The sequence below is a fragment of the Podarcis gaigeae genome (genome assembly GCF_964106915.1).
Source record: "Podarcis gaigeae genome assembly, chromosome: 4".
NCBI classification, from domain to species: Eukaryota; Metazoa; Chordata; class Lepidosauria; order Squamata; family Lacertidae; genus Podarcis; species Podarcis gaigeae.
In genome coordinates, this window is record NC_139677.1 from 70,517,216 (window position 1) to 70,537,252 (window position 20,037).

The following is a 20,037-nucleotide window of genomic DNA, read 5'->3' on the forward strand; positions in this document are numbered from 1 at the left end:
AGGTACTCACCCAATATGAACTATGAAAGGCGACTCAGCAAAATGATTTGGCAAATAATCTGATCTTTAGGATCAGTAACATCAGTAGTCTTTAGATTTGTCCTTAATCAAGTAATAGTTTCTATTATCTCATGAATCTAACCAATGGAACAATTCTATCCAAGCTTGAAAAAGTGATGCCAGTTTCTCTTTCAAATGCCCAGAAGATGCTGTGCGAGAGAAAAGCTTTTCATAAAGATCCACATCCAGCCTGCAAGCGTTTGATTAATAGTAGTACAAATAAAAGACGCACACAGCACTCGAGCCATCCAAAGGAGCCACCTGCAAAGCAAATGACTTACCCTCAAAGGAGACAGCATCTTTGTCAGGAAGAAAAATGTTCCCTTTCAGCGGAGGAGGAGGAGAAGGATCATGATATATCAGAGGTACAGGCATATGGCAACATGTGTTGAAAACCATCAGTAGGCCTCACAATATTCGATGTGCTTCATAATTCTTATTCTCCCTTGAATGATTCCTTTCCCCCTATTAATATGTTGCTTAAATGAATAGGCACATCCACATGGGGTAAAATTGGGCTGGGGTGTTTTTTTTTAATGCAGTCAAGAGTCGCAGAAAGAATATAACAGAATATAAAGATTAGAGAACAGGTTTGCAACTTCAGAGAAAAGAGGAGGCAGGGCGTTAGGAGGGGGTGGTTTGGTATTCTGATCAAGGTATTGGGCTAGTTGACATATACACACATTCATGTCTAGGTTACTGTGACCATCCAGTGGTCAGTTGTGTGTGTGTGAATGGCCATGACGTGTCAAACAGTGCCACGAGTCCTCTCCCATCCTTCATGTGCCGTGCTTTTCAGTGGCATCAGTTCACACGTTCAGCTTCCAGTCATCAGGTGTACATTAATCAGGTGTAGAGAAATCAAGTGGTGCACCTGCATGTGTGAACCAGCTCTTTTTCTTTTTACTAGCACATTCAGACTATTTTCCAGATATTTGTGCAACATTATTATTATTATTATTATTATTATTATTATTATTATTATTATTGCTGATCATCATTACATTAATGGGCAGGTAGCTTGATTCTGTGTCAGAGGTCACATTCCGCTTGCAGCCATCCAGCTAACGTGGCAATAGACTCTGTCACAGTCATTGTTAATCATGGCGCTCCAGCACTGTTTAAATTAGTAAGCTATCTTGGGAATGGCGGGTTCTTTTATTTATGTAGCAAACACTTATGTTGTTGTTGTTGAGCTCTAATTAATTGCCCTAATTGTTCTCGTTCTAATGCAGGTGTCACCTATTGAAACAGAAGATGAAAAGACATGTAATGAAAAGCTTGAGTTCAGCAAAACTGAAGTGGATAGCAAGCAAGAAATCATTTGCGTAAGAGCCCATTGGTTACTTCCTTGTGCCAGTCAGACTGGATTTTGAGGTTTAGGCTAAACGTGGAGGAAGGTGCATGCTTTCAGAACCATATCTGCTTCAGTCATGTACAGTGGTACCTCGGGTTAAGTACTTAATTCGTTCTGGAGATCTGTACTTAACCTAAAACTGTTCTTAACCTGAAGCATCACTTTAGCTTATGGGGCCTCCTGCTGCTGCCACACCGCCAGAGCAAGATAATTGTTGGGCAAGATAATTTTGAAGCTTGCCTCATACTATGAATACAGTGGTACCTCGGGTTAAGTACTTAATTCGTTCCGGACGTCCATACTTAACCTGAAACTGTTCTTAACCTGAACCACCACTTTAGCTAATGGGGCCTCCTGCTGCTGCCATGCCGCCAGAGCACAATTTCTGTTCTCATCCTGAAGCAAAGTTCTTAATCTGAAGCACTATTTCTGGGTTAGCGGAGTCTGTAACCTGAAGCGTATGTAACCCGAGGTACCACTGTATAAAGAGGGTAGAATAGGTATCCACAGTGCTCAACCCTTCTTCTGCCATGCCTTGCCTCTCACAGTCTGGTTCCAATATCAGAAGCTGGGCTGGCCTGAGAGAAAAGTGTTGGAGGGAGCAGGGGGAACTTTTGCTCTTGACTGGGGCACACCTAGGGTTAAAGAAACAACTTGGTTACATGTAGCTTGAGACAGGCTTACTTTGAAATCCACATCACCTACATCTCTTAGGTGATGGCTGCTTCTAAAACATATATATTGAACAGGTGGCAAGAGTGAAACATTTCCTTTTAAAAAAATGCCCTTGCCTGTTTTTCTGATACTGGCACCAAAAAGCAATTTTCATTGCAGAAAACGTAGCATAGATGGCGACTGAATTACTTAAAAGTCCCTAATACTCAGCTGGCTGCTTTGAGCACTCTAAGCCTCTCCTTTGAAATACTCCTTGCTTTAATTACTTGTGGCTCATCTGCTCAACTGTTTGGTTTGTCTAGAAATATGTACTACTTCCTCTGACAAAGAAAAAAGCAGTCGACAAACTGTATTATGCAGGTATAATTAGCACACATTTAAAAGAGTTCGCTATCCTGAGTTAATTATGTTCCTGCCACTTATTGTAAATAGCAGGTGGTCGACCCAAAACAAAAAGAATGCCAGCAAGTGAGATTACACTTAACATATGTCAAGTCTTATGTTTACAATTACTTTGGGAGGCTGCAGTGCTGGCAAGTAGCATAATGAGAAACATCAGAAAATTAAGGCAATGGCTTCCAGAAAACAATGCAAAACAAACATCTTTAAATTACTTAAGATTATTTATGCCATTGAGGGCCCTATAAAGGGCAGTAACAAAAGGTTGAAACCAATTTTGCTGGGCTCCCCGAAGAGAGAACTTGAAATGTAGATATGATGGAAAATCTTTTGTTGATTTTTGTACACGATCTGACTCAGGAAATATTATTTGATATTTAAGTGAAGAGCTCTCCCTACAAGAATAATTATTAATCGATCCATATGAAATTAGGGGTGTATGTATAGGGGTGTCAGGGGAGGGGTAGTACCTCTGATGGGGGACACGTTGTGCTCCCTCTGGGGTAGCTGGTCCACCTTTGGTCCCCACCGTGCAATCAGCTCTCACCTGTGGCTCCCAGAAGCTGTCATGTGACAGAGGCCACGTGCCAGGAAAAGGCTTTGATTGGTCGGCTAAACCCAGCAAGGGTAGCCGATGGGTCTTAAGCCCTCATTGAATTAGGGACTTCCTCTGCATGCGAAGACAGGCTCCAGTGGATTGAGTGGACAAGACCCATGGCAGGTCGAATGGTCAAGAAAGTGGTTTCTGCATATGCTGCAGAGGGAAATAAGGAGAAGATGGGTTTCATTAACCTAGGAAGGTAGGAGAACTCTGATCCTAAACCTCTGCTGCCTTGCAGGATGTCTTTGGGAGAAGGAAAAGCTAAGGGGTACACCCTAGTCAGGTCTGGAGTCCCCAGAATGGTTGGATGGCGCTTTGTACATCTCCTTCCAACAACTCCTGCAGCCAAGCTGGTGCCAAACATATGCTCTGCTTTCCTTTGGACCACATCAGCGAGGCTAAGAGGGGGAATCTTGTCATTTGGGCAGCTCAGGACCTCCATACACAGTCTTGTGGAGTAAGCTTTGCTCCTGGTCAAACTGCAGTTGCTTTAGCAACTGATATTGCATCCCAGGAAAAGATCCTGAAAGTTACTGGGTAGGGTGCAGACAGATGGAAGTTAGCTAGGAACAATGTACTGAACACCACAACAAGAATTATTTTAAGCAGGTGGAAATGTGCAGAATAATCTCTTTTCTTGTAATTATTGTGTTGGGCTGATCTAGCAGCCTCTTCTTATGTTCTTATAGTCAGATGCAAATGAAGTTCTACAGCAGAATCAGCAAAGTACTGGTTAAAAAGGAGACAGAGATTACTACAAGGTTAGCTACCAAGTTGAAATTAAAATTCCAATGGGGTTCCCAGTGCCAAAGATCCATGTATTTCTAAATACTTTGAGAAAAGACCTCTTCATAATCAAAATGCTACATTGCAGATTATAATATCTGACAGTGACACCGAAGTTACGCCAGAAGATGAAGACGTTATTTTCCTGTACAAAGGTAAAATCAGTCATATTTTTGTCAGTGGGATATCTATTTTCATGTTTCTAAAATACGTTACATAATGCTTTAAAGGTGAATTAAAGACAGTGCTGTGCTTGAGGACTCATAACCACAGATGGTAAGGGAATAGCGTCATGGTTGCTGCCATTGGTATGTGGCCAAGGTCGGAAGAGGTATTTGGGTTTGTGGTGCCAGGCACTGTGAAAAGATCTTTGACGCAGGCTGAAAATGTCACTGGTTTTGTGTCTGCACAGTCACCTAGAGATTTCTGCACTACACCAGTGTTACGCCAATGTGCCCTTATTGTTGGCAGTCAGTTGTTCAGAATGTGCTTGCAAGGACTGCAAAATTGTATTACATGACTTCTAGAAAAATCCAATCATGTTTGTCAGACTTGGCCTACATGTGTATTTCTATCCGGATTTGAAATTACTGGAAACCCAGCTCATGAACCAACTCATACTTGAATGAACTCCAGCCCCATTAACATTTAGCCAAGCACATTTCAGGAACCTCACTGCAGCCTGCATGGGGCTCCCGCATCCAGACTTGCTCACTCAGTTAAAGCTAACTTGCGTGCTATTTCTTCTGATATTTTGAATTCACTTAGAAGAAAAACAGGAAGAGTGTGATGAAAAGGGAGGCAGTACATTCAACCCAAATAGTTGTTTTGATTTTGAGAAAAAACATTTGCCACCAGCGGACTTGGAAAGGTGAGTGTACCAGGATCCTCACTGGATAAGGTTTTAAGTTCTAATTTATTTACAGTGTATACATCACAATAAAGGGAAAGGGAAAAGGACCCCTGACCATTAGGTCCAGTCGTGGCCAACTCTGGGTTGTGGCACTCATCTCACTTTATTGGCCGAGGGAGCCAGCGTACAGCTTCTGGGTCATGTGGCCAGCATGACTAAGCCGCTTCTGGCGAACCAGAGCAGCGCACAGAAACAACATTTACCTTCCTGCCGGAGTGGTACCTATTTATGTACTTGCACTTTGGCGTACTTTTGAACTGCTAGGTTGGCAGGAGCAGGGACCGGGCAATGGGAGCTCACCCGGTCGCAGGGATTCAAACCACCGACCTTCTGATCGGCAAGTCCTAGGCTCTGTGGTTTAACCCACAACGCCACCCGCGTCCCTATACATCACAATAGGGAATAGAAATAATGTAAATATGAGTAGACATGAAAAGAGCCAAGATAGCTTAAGCCCAGATAGCTTTAAGTTTCAATCCTATTGTCTTTGGGTAGGGTTGGGGAAAACTCCTGCCAGAAATCTGGGAGGGATACTGCCAATGGTAGATAGGCCAATAGTTTGACTAATAATAATAATTTTATTACAGTGGTACCTCGGGTTACATATGCTTCAGGTTACATACGCTTCAGGTTACAGACTCCACTAACCCAGAAAGAGTACCTCAGGTTAAGAACTTTGCTTCAGGAAGAGAACAGAAATTGTGCAGTGACGGCGCAGTGGCAGCAGGAGGTCCCATTAGCTAAAGTGGTTAAGAACAGTTTCAGGTTAAGTACGGACCTCCGGAACAAATTAAGTATTTAACCCGAGGTACCACTGTATTTAGACCTAGTCCATCTGACTGGGTTACCCTAGCCAGTCTTGAAATAAGGCAGACAACATTCCTGTTGGCTAGATTCATCCATTTAGCTCAGTATTGTACTGCGAATGGCAGCATCTCTCCACGTTCTCAACCAAAACTATCTGATCCTATTTAACTGAGATGGCATGCCAGGAATTTAGTATGCAAAGCCTGTGTTCTACCCCACAACTATGGTTCTTTCCCTGTTTGGGAGGAGGGGTATGGTCCTTGAATTGATCTTTGTGGTATGTCTGTTCAGTGACTCCATGGAGACTTCAGAAGACGACAGCAAAGAGCAAGTTCTTGTTGCTGAGCAGGAGTCTAATGATGCAGTTTTGCACACATGTGGGGATCCCCAGAGCATTTCTGAAAACAAAATGGTAGAAACGTTGACAGCTCGCATCAAGTAAGTATTCCTAAAGGTACAGACTTGCAGCCAAATGTGATGTCCTTGTATCCTAACAAGGACCTTTTGAGGCCTAATTTCATGCTAAATATGAATCAAGAAGGCAACTGAGTGATGGGCCTATTGGACTGTGAAATACTTAATGAATATACACTACTGTGTGGAATTGACATTGAAATGGTCCTCCAGGGACCAGTTTAAGGCATAGATTATATGGTCAACAAGAATAGCTGCTTGTATGGATTCTTAAAAATATTTTTAATAACTCTGTTAAGGCTTTCAGCATTATTATTTTTTGCAGACAAGTAATTAATTCCATCAAGATCCTTACTTTTAAAAAAAAAATACTCAGTTGATAATAATCTAGCATTCTGGCTAGATAAACACTGAACCCAATTTTTGAAAGTGTGCATTTGCACTCAAGGCCAAATTACACATTATATGAAATACTCTCAGAAATGTGGTTAGGTCCTCTTTTTTAACAAAGCACAGCTATGTTGGGGGGGGGGGGTAGTCAAGATCATGGAACAATTGCTGTTTAGCTCCTTTTCCGTGCATCATTTTCTATCCAAAACCCTCATTTCAGGAGCAAATGGCAGCTTTTGCTACGCTTGGTGAGAAAACAGTATGGGAGGAATGTTAAAAATTCCCCACACATTGGATTCAGCCTTTTTAACCTATGATGGAAGGATCTGTTTTGGTATGTTGCAATTGTTGTCTTTTCCAGAGAGATCCTGCTATACTTTTTACCCAAATGCAATCTTACAAGAGAACATCTTTCTTCTATGACCCCTGAAGACATTTTATCTATGTTCAAGGTGAGTGGACATTTGAATTATATAAAAATTGTGGGAATGTGCTGGAACTATTTGTATTTAGTCTAAAGAGAACAAAGACGCTTAACCACTCAGATTTCAGGTATGCGGCACAAGTTGTTCAGAGTATGTTGTTTAGGGACTATAATGTTGCTGTCTCATTTGTTCAGCTTCAGGACACTTGCTCCAATTTTGCATTTTCTTCAGCATTTGGAATTTCTGTTTCTTAATTCGAACTTGGAAGATAGGATATGATGTTGATGAGGAAGCCAAGGAAGGAGCCAAGTGGGGGCAAGCAAACACTGTTGGGCTCCCACACCCACCCACTTTCCATGCAGAGCATCCAGTGCTCCTGCCCCAGTCAATCATTTCCTGATGGGGCAGTGTGGGAAAGAGCACTGGATGTCTCAAGCTGGATGAAATTCTGCTATGGGGCACAGGTTCCACGCTACTGCTTCGCATCTTACCGTACAAGATTTTCACCCTTCTTGCCATTTTCTAAGTCTAGGCATTTTGTTTCCTTTATGCCAATAGCTGAACAGGGATTCTGAGCGGAATAAGGCTGTGGCTGTGGACATAATTCAGGTAAAAGCTATTTAATACGACCAATTCATATTCTCTGAAATGATTTTCTATTGGATCAGTCATAGGCATGTGAGATTTATGAAGAGAAATGCATACAATGTTGCATACAATTAACAAACAAACAAAAACCCTTGCAGTTTAATTTGTTAAGGGTTTTTTTCCTTGTTCACTCAAGTTCTAAATTGCCAGGAAGTAATAGCTGTTGAGGGTTATGCCCTTAACAGGTGTGTTAGTTAGGCAATGTTGATATGGTATGGTCTCCTATCCTGCGGTTAATTCCAGTTTCACCACCAATTTGGATCTGGGTGGCTGAGGGGTGCACCTATCTGTCTGTTCCCTGGAATAGATGCATGGAGACGATGCAACTGAAGCTACCACTCCACAGTACAACTACCCTACTGGTAACCATCTACACAAAATGATTACCTGTGGTGTGAACAGAAAAAGGTCTCTTGCAATCCTTTTGGAATTGCCCCCTTTCCTCTTCCCACCAAGCCTATTCAGCACCATCCTCCATCTTTGGCCATGTACTTTCTTTAAAGACCATAAATAATGTACCTCTATGCTTGTATAAGAGGGACGTGGGTAGCACTGTGGGTTAAACCACAGAGCCTAGGACTTGCCAATCAGAAGGTCGGCGGTTTGAATCCCTGCGACGGGGTGAGCTCCCGTTGCTCGGTGCCAGCTCCTGCCAACCTAGCAGTTCGAAAGCACATCAAAGTGCAAGTAGATAAATAGGTACCGCTCCGGCGGGAAGGTAAACGGTGTTTCCGTGCGCTGCTCTAGTTCACCAGAAGCGGCTTAGTCATGCTGGCCACATGACCTGGATGCTGTATGCTGGCTCCCTCGGCCAATAAAGCAAGATGAGTGCCGCAACCCCAGAGTCGGCCACGACTGGACCTAATGGTCAGGGGTCCCTTTACCTTTATGCTTGTATAAAGTGCCACTCAGCCACCACTAAGCAACTCCCCCTGTATTTCCATTTGCTTATAATTTCAAGAGCAGAGCTCTCATCCCGAGGGGATGGTAGAGCTATTGACAAATGAATGACTCTCTCGCTGCCCTGGGCAGCATTCTGAGACTGGGGTGGACGATACATTTACCACATGGATATATCTTGGGGCTTCTTTTTGATTAGTTGGACGAACAAATTGTATATTAGAGTGTAAGAGGGAAAATTGCTTTTAAAGTCCACACTAAAATTTCAAGGGTTTCAATATTTGTTACAGTATTTTTCGCAATATGATGAACAACTTTTTGAAAAACTCCTGTCTATAAAGCAGCATGGGCTTCTAGCCAAACATGCTGCTGAAAAAAAGATTAGTCTGTGTGGGACGCAAATAAAAGCGACAGAAGAACGAATTAAGCATCTGCAGGAGAAAGTAGCACAATTACTACTGCGCATCCATCCAGTAAGTGCTGACAGTTTATTCCAGTGCTTGGTTTGATTAACTGGTTTTGCTACATCTGAGAAAATAGGATGCATTCTAATATTTCTAACATGGCCGCAATATGGACAGAGAAATGCTGTAGGTCACTTGTGGTGGTAGAAGATTTACTGTCAGAGCCACCATTTCATCCATTAAGCGGTGTGTGCCAGTCACGAGATTCAACTTGAATCTATATCTGTATCTCTGAAAAGCAGCCATGCTTGGTACCTTGCCAGTTCAACGCATTGTTGGGGACCAAATTAGATCCGTTAGAAACAAAGCTCCCTTCCCCTTTCATTCACTATAACAGGGAATCTAAAAATGGCTACCCCCCCCTTCCTTCTCACAGAAATTTGCAAGCATAGCAGACCTTCCGGAGTGGATTAATGTTGCCAATTGGTGGACAGACCCATGTGAAAAACAAATGTGGTTTTTAATTCATCCTCTGAGCCACTGCAATTGCAGTACCCTAGGAAAAACGATTCACCACAGTTAGAAGCTAGAAGCTTGTCAAGATGAAAGATATCTTCCCCCGTCCCAGCAGCACATGGCGTCGCTGGGCTGTACCACATACCTGACGCACCGACAGGAGCACCAGTTTAGCTCCATTTGCACCTTGCTGCTGCCCCCTCTCCCTCTCCCTATCTCAGAGTGTTGCAGCAACTCAGCTGGGCAGAGGTCACGCCCCCTCCATTCTGTCCCCACCTCACCTCTTCCTACCCTCTTGAGGTGTTTCCCCAACAACTTGGTTTTATTTTGGGGGGGGGGCAGCTGTGAATTTTTTGGACAGGTGATTCCAGTAGGCAATTTCGTAGCTCGGGGAGTCCATGATCCAACTTGAGATGACTTGTTAACTGAGCAGTCCAACGCAGAAATCCCACTTATCCCTGTTAATCGGGATACACAGAGAATTCACATCCCCAGAATCCATAGCTTTGGCCTTTGACAGTTGAGGGAGGGAGAGAGAGAGAGACCAATCCTGTTATTGTGGTTATAATTTGTTTTAAACAGTTTTCAATTTTGTATTTTAAATTGTTCTCACCAGTGGTTTTTCTAGCAAAAGTGGTGCTGGAACTCACCATGAACGCCTCCCTTGTCCTCTTATAATGGAAAGGGTTCCCACCTGAGAGGTGCCAGAACTGAGTTCAGTTGTGTTCCAGCTGAATAAAAGCCCTGGTTGTCACCCACCCGGGGACCTTATGGTGAAGGGCGGGTTATAAAAATCAAATTAACGTTAATAATACTCCATAATTTTCTTCCAATCCTCCTCTAATCATTAGTGTTAGAAATTCTCTTTAATACTAACTACTTAACTGATTTCACCCTTTGTCCATTTGTCATGTTTATAATAATTTTATCTTCATGAGAAGATAATCTTGTTGGAAATTAGATTATGTGCTTATAATTACAGAAATTTTATAAAGCTGTGATGCTGAGACCCAAACCGCAAGTTACACTAAAACACAAGTTCATGGGGGCACGTGAAATGGTCATTGACTGTAGCCCAACAGCCCTGCCAGGGAAGAAACAAAGATTACTTATCACTGGAGGGATGTCCCTTTCCCCAACTACCATTTACTCCCTCCAAATCATCTCCCTCCCAATACCTTATCTCCCATGCACCTTCCAATTTGTCTTTTCCATTACTTGCAGTTGCCTGTGTTGTGTAGTTTGGGCCTAAGGAGCTGACTGACTGCTTATTCTGGTTAGCTTTCCATGGAGCCTATTAATGTTATAATAATGTCTCTCTTTGCTGCATTCTGTTTCAGCATCTTCAAATAGATAACCAGGAAGACTTTGACAGCATCCTAGAAAAGCTTCTGAAGGAAGACAGACGAGAGAGCATTGGTCCCTGTGAACAGTTAACACCACAAAATTAAGCTGAACTTTCTTTGTTCCATGAAGAAATTGGGAAGGGTCTTAGCACTTGATAATGTATGGTCAAAAATATAAATAGATAGCAAACAAGCCACGCAGGACACAGTCTTCCTTGAAACCTTAAATATTATAGCAGAGCTTGTAGAGGAAATGATATGGATGGTGTCATCCTAAGTATGTTTTGTTCTTTGCCTACCATATTTTTGTGGTGTTGCATCCAGCCCTACTTGCACTGCTGCTGTGTAGTTTCTCTTCATTTCAGTGGAACACTCCACACAAATCTGTGGACACAGTTCAGCCAAATGAGTCCTTGTGAATATTATGTAGTGGGGTGGGGGACACACCCTGAAACATTTGTTGTTGCTTTAAAGGTGATTTCTGTTTGTTTGGAAATAATAACCTCACTAAACGTAATATGTTAACGTCTATCAATGTAAATAGTGGGCATTTTTTGGGTTAGTTCCCCACCCCCACAACAGGGATTAAAGCTTTTCATTTCAACGTATTCATGATACAAATCACCTTGCATAATAAAGGAAGATCATTTGCAGTTTGCTCAACTTGCCAAGTATTACAGATTGAAGTTAATTGATGTGTATTTATACAACTTGAAACGTTTAATCCATGTGGATTAGTTTGAGTGCTTTCCTCCTGCAATAACAGATGCAGATTTGGATGTTAACCTAATATATATTTTTTTATTGCAAGCAAAATGATTCTTAGGATGAGGTCCTTTTGGATGCTGCCCCCGATTCACTATGCTCTTATGCCAAGCATTGAAGTTATGTACCATGATTTTGAAGTTGCAGGGTAGGTGTGCATGAATCAGTACAGATGCACCAAGAACAGGAGTTGCAGCAAATGCTTCCCTGCCATGCTGGGCACATTCTGATGCATTCAGAATGCTAATGATGAACATACTGGTGCTTTCTTAGATGCACTATGCCTCTGAATGCCAGTGGCTGGGAATCACAAACAGGAAGAGGGCTGATGTGCTGAGCTTCTGTATTTTGGCATCCCAGAGGCACCTGGTTGGCCATCATGTGAACAAGACTCTGGCCATTGGCATCTCTAGCGGTGTTTGTGTCTCTGTGTGTACGTACCTACACAAAAACACACACTAAGAAAAGACACACATTGAGTATAAATTGAAAATCATCAAAATCCCAGTGTCTAGTGATAACATACCGTCATCTTGCAACTCGGATCTTATTCTCAATGACATCAAACCAGAATTGCTCCTGCTGTATATTTCACCTGCTCTCTGCCATAGTATTTGAGACTATTCATCTGTTTTTAATCTCTTTTATAGGCTTACAGTCCATTTAAACCGCATGGCTCATGCTACAGGCATGAAGTTTACCAAAGGATCCTGAGGTCACGCTCTCAGAAAGGCACCTTCCCTTTTTTAAACTCATTCTTATACTTATTGTGGGGAACTATAAGAGGGATGCCTTGATGCCTAATTCTGAGGAGACAATTTTGCCTGTATCTCCATTTTAAAACTTAACCCCACTTAGGGAAATATAAGGAAGAATTATATCCATTTTCTATCACAGGATGATGGTGTCACCAGAAAAAAAAGCAATGACATTAATGTATACCATAGAGACTTAAAGTAAACCATTTGGGGCTTTCAAATTCTATGTGTGCCTGCCTCAGTTATCTTAGAGAATGAGAAACGTCGTTTCAAGTTTTGTATTTTATCACTTTTTAATCTATCCATTATTTAAGTATGTTGATCTGGCCTTTTCTGCCAAAGGCACTTGAGGACAGTTGACAGTGGACCATTTATGATTTAATGCCTGCCCCCACCCTACCAGTCATATAAACAGCAGAACAGTCCAGTAGCAAAATAGCAAAAAGAAAAACTTGATACAACAGTTGGAGAGCAATGCTGTTCACACCCAGAGAACTCCAAACAGCTGCTGAAACAGCACCACCTTTGCTTGGCATTGGAAAATCAACAAAGTAAGGGGGGGAGAGGGAGAGAGAAAGAGAAAATAAACTTAGAATTCTAAGAGAAATTCTGAACCCTTAGTGCCACTGTTGAAAATGTGTGGGTCATCTCCCATCTTCAAATAGTGAGGACACCTGAAGCCACTGGGATCTTAGAGGCAGGGAACTTTCCTGTGTTGTTGTTTGGTCGTTTAGTCGTGTCTGACTCTTCATGACCCCATGGACCAGAGCATGCCAGGCACTCCTGTCTTCCACTGCCTCCCACAGTTTGGTCAAACTCATGCAGGAGTCTTTTTTTATATGCATCTTTAGCGGGGAAGTATGACTTTAAAGTACATTATGTACTTAACTTCACAGTAATGTGATGACAAGGAGAATGTAACCCGGGGTAAACTCTTGATCTTTTGATGCACTGTTATGCTGCTTTGCTTTGTCCTCATGATAACAATCTAAACCAGAGGTGGGGAAACCTTGGCCCTCCAGAGGTTGCTGAGACATCTCCCATCAGCTTGGCCATGCTGGCTGTAGCTGATGGGAGTTGTCCAATAACATCTGGACAGGCTAAAGGTTCCCCACTCGTGATTTAAACGGTAAAGTCAAAACATATAAGGAGCAACTTTCAGATGAGTAGCCTTGTTATAGGTGCCATATACTGTCACGGACTCGATTCCATTTGTTCATGAAATCTTATGCCATTATAAGTAGGTTAGTCTTTTAAGAGGCTGAAAAACAGTTGTTGTTTTTTACACATCAGAGAGGAGGGGAAAAGAAAATACAATAATGGGAATAAAGTCTGAACTGGGGAAAGCCAGAATAAACAGCTGTCCATTGGCATAATAGCATGTCCTAAACGTGGAAGTTTGATACTGCCCTTGTCACCGAAGAAGCAAGTCAGTGTGAGCAAGTTGCTACCCTGCCAAGTTCATGCAGTTCAACAGCAAGGTCTCATAGTTGTTTTAAGAAAGGGCTCCTCCCGATAACCTGTTGATTCAACATTCATCCTAATTTGCTTGTACAAAGATTACAGCATGGTTGGATTATGTCCAGTCTTTGTTGAGCATTTGTTCCGATTTGTTCACCAGTGATGTGACCATGAGCATTCATTCTTTTTTTCATCCCATATGCATAGGGTATTTACAGCTCTTCCCGTTAATCATTTGTTCATCGCACGCTTTTCAATGCATTTCCCAGTTACCTTCCAAACATGCAAAAAATTCCTGGGAAGTGGGACAACACAGCTCTTTAACCCACTTCAAATGCACAAACTTAGCACTCCAGTCTGCATTTGAATCACTCCTGCAAATTAATGCCAGTCTGGAGGTATCCAAAAGAGGTCAGTTTAGTTAATTTTGTACATTTATATACTGCCCTTCAGCCAAATAGTTCACAGAGTTTGGTTGGTTGGTTTCCAACAAGATAATATTATAACAATGAAAGCGGTGTAATTAAACATAAAAAGTAATAAGGCTTACAATTATTATTATTTTTTTAAAAAAGAACACGGTAAAATTCAGAACGTTAAAGATTAGGAGAACAGAAAAGTAATTGTGCCACCAAAGCGATAGCAAAGTCCTAGAAGAGACCCTCTAAGGCAGCGGTTCTCAACCTGTGGGTCCCCAGGTGTTGTTGGACTACAACTCCCATCATCCCTGAGCTCTGGCCTTGCTAGCTAGGGATGATGGGAGTTGTAGTTCAATAACATCTGGGGACCCACAGGTTGAGAAAGCCTGCTCTAAGGTAAGATTACCCTACTAAGAAAACTTTCCCCCCTTTGGAAGGTGCATCAAAGGTCCTACCCCTATCCATGCAGGATATTTAAAACACAACAACTCAGCAACATCTATACACACACTGAAGACAGCTGGGATCATTGTACGATGCACTGTACAAATAAATACACAGAGATATCGTACTACTTTATTCTGGTTGAGGAGAGACTGCCACCCACTGAGAAAACCTTTCTGTATTTAAACTGGGTACTGAAGGTAATCTGTCTAGGAAGTTATATATACACAGCCTATTTCTGCAGTAAGCTGTAAAGAGGTTTACGGTAGCTCGTTCCTTATATGACATGTTGGTGTTTGAATGGTAGCTATAAGCAAAGCAATTGCCACTGGGCAGTGAAATCACTTGGATGAAAATATACTAAAAAAATCAAACGAGGATACTTGGAATGTTGGACATTATGGGTGCCAATGGGTCTGCGGATGACATCGATGCTCTGGAAATTCACCACTGGTACACAAAGTTTATGAGGGAATGCCCCTCTGGACAGCTCTGTCTACATGAATTTAAATCAGTGTTGGGTCTACAAGGACTCACTCCAGAAGCCAATAAGTATGTTGAGCAAGTCTTTCATACTTTTGATATGAATAAGGTAAGGTATAATTATCTTCTACATTTGCATTGTTCTCGCTGCTGGTACTTTGGCTATAAAAAACACCTTTAAACAACTTTGAATACGCTTCGAAATGTATCTCGGCATCATACCGTTTCATTGAATGCAATGCTTAGAAATGAAAGAAATGCCAATTTATAGCCCATGTTCTTTTGAAAATCCAGCTTCTTACTTGACAATTGCATTTCTGTGGCTCCCTGGGGAATATGCTAGACATCAAGTCCTTTCTAATCAAATCATTTAAACTCTGTTCAGTCATTCCTAGGAAACATTCCCATGCGATAGAGAATGGATGTGGCTTGTCGTGGAATATAAAAGTGGTGTTGGGTTTTTCTTCTGGAATTTTGCACCATGGTGTTGAATGATACATTTATTAGATAGCAAATGAAAATCAGTTGTTATTAGTGACTCTGGTTCACTTAGAATACACAGTAGTTTTCCAATTTTGTCTTAGTTTTTCAGCCAACAGCGATAAATTGAGGCAAAAGGGTATGGATTTGCCTTGACGATACCCAATTAATTCTTGGCCTAATGTGGATTTGAACCCAAAAGCTATCTAGCCTGTATTTGAAAGTCAGTGTGGTGGATGGAGTGTTGGGCTAAGACTTGTTGAGACACAGGTTCAAATATCCACTCAGCTGGGAAGCTCACCAGAGTACTCATCATTCCTTTCCCATCGAACTTAGTTCATGGTGTTGTCAGGATAAAAAGAGGAAACCACTCCATGCTCCCTGGAAGGAGGATGGGATAAAAATAGTATAACTTTTAGTGGATTGATCAATAAACATTAAAGGTTTCATGAAAATCATACATGCTTTTCCAGTAAAAACAGACTAGCAATGCTTCAGACACTGAAATCTTTATGTGTACCCCCAGCATGTATTCCATAGTGACAGAGGTACATCACATGAATATCTCATATACACCATTGGCATGATCCAGTCCCTGCTTTGTGTCCCTCCAAAGCCTTCTGGGATGTGCTACTGCTGCTTTGTGTGTTCCCTGCAACCAGGCCCACCCCTTTACCTCAGATGTCTTCCCATGAGCACAGCTCTCCAATCACAGAGGGATGCTGATGGGAAAGGAGGAGGAGGCCTGGAAACTCCTTTGCAAAACATGTTGAGAGGGGAGATGGAAAGAATGCAAAGTGAGCCTGGATTGTATCCAGTGTGTCCACACTGCAGGCAGCTGCAACGGGCTCCAGTTCCCTGTGACATGTACGCATAGTGTTTAAAAGCCATGTTTACATCTCATACACTTAAGGCAAGGCAATCACCCCTTTCTTGGCCCATGGACCACCCTGAGCTTGAGCCAACCCTTTGGGAGTCACTTGCCAGTGGCCAAGAGTGGGCATGTCCACCCCACACTCATGCACATTCTCACATGCACACACAGGCACAACCCACCTCCTCAGCTGATCCATGCTCATCGTCCCCTCTCCACTTACTGAACTATCTAATGATTGGGAAAAGAGCAACTGCATATCCTTCAAAGGACTTATTATTTTTGCGTCACAAAAACGTAGGTGTGTGGTTGGGTTTATACATGACTCAGGCCCTCGAACAGCGTTAGCTACCCCTATTGCGTGGACAGGCGGAGTTCCCAGATCCCGAGCAGTCCCCCCCCCCCCCCGTCACGTGGAATAACGACTCAAGACAACGTGCTATGGAATTAAATTGGCCACAACTTTATTAAATTTCAAATGTGGGTAGACCTTGGCTCAGGCATTGGGCATTCTCCCTCCCCAGTCCCCAGCCGGGGACCTAGGGAGCATCAGGGTTATCCAGTGTGGGGGGGGGGGATGGGCCGGCTCTGGAGAACATATGTTCAAGCTGAGATAGCCGCCCCCATTACGCCGCCACTGCAGGGGAGAGCAATGACGACCTTTCGGCGTACGGTCAAAGCCTCCCTTCAGAAACCCCTTTAACGGGGAACCCTGGTATCGCCGCCACAAAGAGGAAGATGGACTAAAGGATTCCGCCCAAGGCCTGATACCGCCAAAGTTGTGACGTTTTGCTATGGGAAAGGCGAAACCTGCCAATGTAGGGAAATTCTTTTCCAGCCCTTTAACAGCAACCTTAACGTAGCAGCGCCCACATACCTGTGAAGAAAAGTTAACCTGCAAAACCTGTGAAGAAAAGTTAACCTGCAAAATAAGACAATAACTGAGGGTGGGTAGGGTGGGAGAAGCTCTGGAGCCAAGTGAGGATTCCCAGGTAAGATCCTCCCTCTATTGTGTGGGCAGGTAATCCCTGCCCTACCTGGCCTGGTCTCGTTGGCAACGCTTCCCCCAGGTGGGATTGGACAACTGACTGAGGTAGGCGGAGACCTCCAGGTATCCCACCTGAGGGAAGGCAAAGCCAAGCCTATGCTGATGGAGCCGCTCCAGATCTAGGGGCTGCGCGCGTCCACGCAAAGGGCGCCCCCCCCCCCCCGTTTTAAGCAGGGAGCGGTCATTCTTCGGGCCACACCACAGTTCTAATTTGATGACATGTATAACAGTGTTCCTAGAACTTTAAGTTGGTCAGTACTTGAACATACATAAACCATTGCAAAATGACTGGAGTCACAGCAGTGGTAAGGAGGCACTAACAGCTGTCATGTCACCTGAGCTTTCTTAGATGCACTTTGGGTGGAAGAAAGTGATGCGCAGTTGAGGAAGTGATAAGAGAAACACTTGGACGCAATAGTACAAATAGTGTACTCTAGTATTCTTTTCAACTCAAAGAATAGTTATAGGGATGGTGCCCATCTCTAGCAAGCAACTAGACCTAGCAGACCTAAAAACCTAGATCCATGTTTACAGGTTTTTCTCTGGTCAAAGATTGTAGTATATGAAAAATAAAAAGGAAAGGTGTTGGCACCTGGCAGCCTTGAGCAGGTGCAGGGCCTACTGCTGTTATCTGCCCTGGACTACTAAAAAAATAATATGACCTGGCATTATGAGCATCGTCCAGTGGCTGCATCTAGCCACACTTTTAACATCCAACAATGCCCATGCCCTGAGGCATTGTGGGAAACCTAGTGCTGCTTGGTGTGCTGCTACCACAGACAGGTCAGTCTGCCAAGCCTTCTGATGAAGGGCAGAGGTCCACCAGAGGGAAGTTTTCCCTAACCAGGGAAAGCCTTCAGTAGGTGACAGATTACCTGTCGGTTTCCATATGGAAGCTCAATAGACTTTTTTAAGGCATGGAGGAAAGGCTATCAATTTCTAGTAACTAGGATGACTATATTTTAACCTCCACTGTAGGAGGCAGTATGCTTCTGAAGGAGAGGAGAGTGTTGTTGAGCTTAGATCCTACTGGTGGGTGTCCCATAGACATCTGGTTGGCCACTGTGCGAAACCGGATGCTGGATTAGATAGGGCCCTGGCCTGAACCAGTCGCCTCTTACATTCTCGTGAATTTCGGAGCACTTTTGTTCTTCAGTGGTCAATTTTCAGGCCCACAGCGCTCCCTTCAAGAGTCCAATGAATCTGACATACCAGGGATTGAATTTGGAAGCTTCTGCTTGGAAACGGAGCTGTGGCCTATTCAAAATTGTATAATTGAACAGGAGTAAAACCAAATTTCTTACATCTCAGAAGAGAATGCAGCTGTCATTCCCTCATCGTGGAATGCAACTAGCCCCGAAACTGCTTGTCTTCTGGTCTCATCTGTTGACCTCCAAAGGGCAACTACTGCAACAATTAGATAGTAGGAAAATGGAGAGAAGGGGCTCTCCCTTCCCTCTGATAGACTGGTGTGATTATCATATATATATATATAATTTTCCTTCTTAAACATCATTTTCAGCATTACAGCATTACAATACCAAACACAAAACTCTGCTGTGCCGAACAAGCAACTTCCCTCCTTCCCTTCAGCAGGTTTTCCATTTCAAATCCAATCACGCAATTTAAATCTTCAACCTATTGTAGGATTTATTTCAATCCTGCTAGTGTCTTCCAATTTTTGCAATTATTATTCAAATATACAATAAATTTACTCCAGTCCCTTTGGAATTTCTGATCGTCCTGTTCTCGAATCCTGCAAGTCAGTCTGGCCAGTTCTGCAAAGTCCATCATCTTCACCTGCCACTTTGCAATGGTAGGTACCTCCTGTAACTTCCACTTTGGGGCCCAATAAGGTCTTGCTGCCACTGTGGCATACATAAATAGTCTTTGGTATATCTTCGCAATTTCCTCACCCATCAAACCTAGCAAAAATGCTTCTGGTTTTGGGAGCGAAGGTGTAGCTAAACATCTTTTTTAGTTCATTATAGATCAATTCCCAAAATGTTTTTACTTTATCACAAGTCTACCACATATGATAAAAATCATAGACTGGTGTGATTCTCAAGGGACAGGGTGAAGCTGTTCCTGTTGCTCAGGAGAACTCTTTGTACACCTCTTAAGATGAAGCAAATCTTACCTGCTGAAGAGTAAAGGGAGATTTATTAGTGCCCAAGGCTCTGTATTATTAGTAATATTAGGCAGCTATCAAGACCCCAGCAGGATCTGCCACTAATGCCTTTTCTGGGGATGGAGGGAGGCATTGCTCCAATTGGCACCAAATAGCTAGGTCCAGAGGCCACCATTTTAATATCCCACCATGCTCCTGAGCTAGTGCCATGCCAGGGCTTTGTGGGGAATTTAAATGGCAAGTTTCCCAATTCAGCTGCCTGCAGTATTGCTCTTGTATGCCACTACCAGTGCTCCCCACCAGAAAGGGAACACTGGCAAAGGACTGGAGAGAGCCAGGCGATATATGGGGAGGTTCACAAAAGGGCACTTGGACAATGCCCCCCCCCCCAAACATGGAGTCAGCTCCTCTTGATAGAAGGGAAGCACAAGCCAGGATTTTTGAAGATGGGCTTTCCATCTCTGCTGAAAGAGGCCACACCTTAGAGAACTGCATGCCTGGCCCAATACGCACTCCAAATTGCTTTTGGAAAC

General features: G+C 43.0%; 2 protein-coding genes and 1 long non-coding RNA gene across 7 annotated transcripts in view; 2 read left to right on the plus strand and 1 right to left on the minus strand.

Annotated features, from left to right (window-relative positions):
* MORC1 (MORC family CW-type zinc finger 1) overlaps window positions 1–11,299 on the plus strand; it is a 46,128-nt gene extending 34,829 nt beyond the window's left edge. For 3 of the 5 annotated variants that reach the window (XM_083736331.1, XM_083736334.1, XM_083736335.1), the window contains 9 exons: window positions 204–425; window positions 1,296–1,388; window positions 3,967–4,033; window positions 4,647–4,749; window positions 5,890–6,036; window positions 6,764–6,854; window positions 7,386–7,436; window positions 8,666–8,848; window positions 10,636–11,299. In XM_083736331.1, the coding sequence (XP_083592457.1) occupies window positions 204–425; window positions 1,296–1,388; window positions 3,967–4,033; window positions 4,647–4,749; window positions 5,890–6,036; window positions 6,764–6,854; window positions 7,386–7,436; window positions 8,666–8,848; window positions 10,636–10,746 (1,068 nt within the window). In that variant the 3' untranslated portion in view covers window positions 10,747–11,299. The remainder of the gene's footprint in view (window positions 1–203; window positions 426–1,295; window positions 1,389–3,966; window positions 4,034–4,646; window positions 4,750–5,889; window positions 6,037–6,763; window positions 6,855–7,385; window positions 7,437–8,665; window positions 8,849–10,635) is intronic. The other 2 variants (XM_083736332.1, XM_083736333.1) reach the window with 2 other exon arrangements.
* LOC310843836 overlaps window positions 1–20,037 on the minus strand; it is an 87,367-nt gene that overhangs the window by 42,845 nt on the left and 24,485 nt on the right. The gene's annotated exons all lie outside the window — the stretch shown is intronic.
* Window positions 14,777–20,037, plus strand: part of GUCA1C (guanylate cyclase activator 1C) — a gene marked incomplete at its 5' end in the record, with an annotated part of 87,447 nt that continues 82,186 nt past the window's right edge. Inside the window, one exon of the transcript XR_014563648.1 lies at window positions 14,777–15,080. The remainder of the gene's footprint in view (window positions 15,081–20,037) is intronic.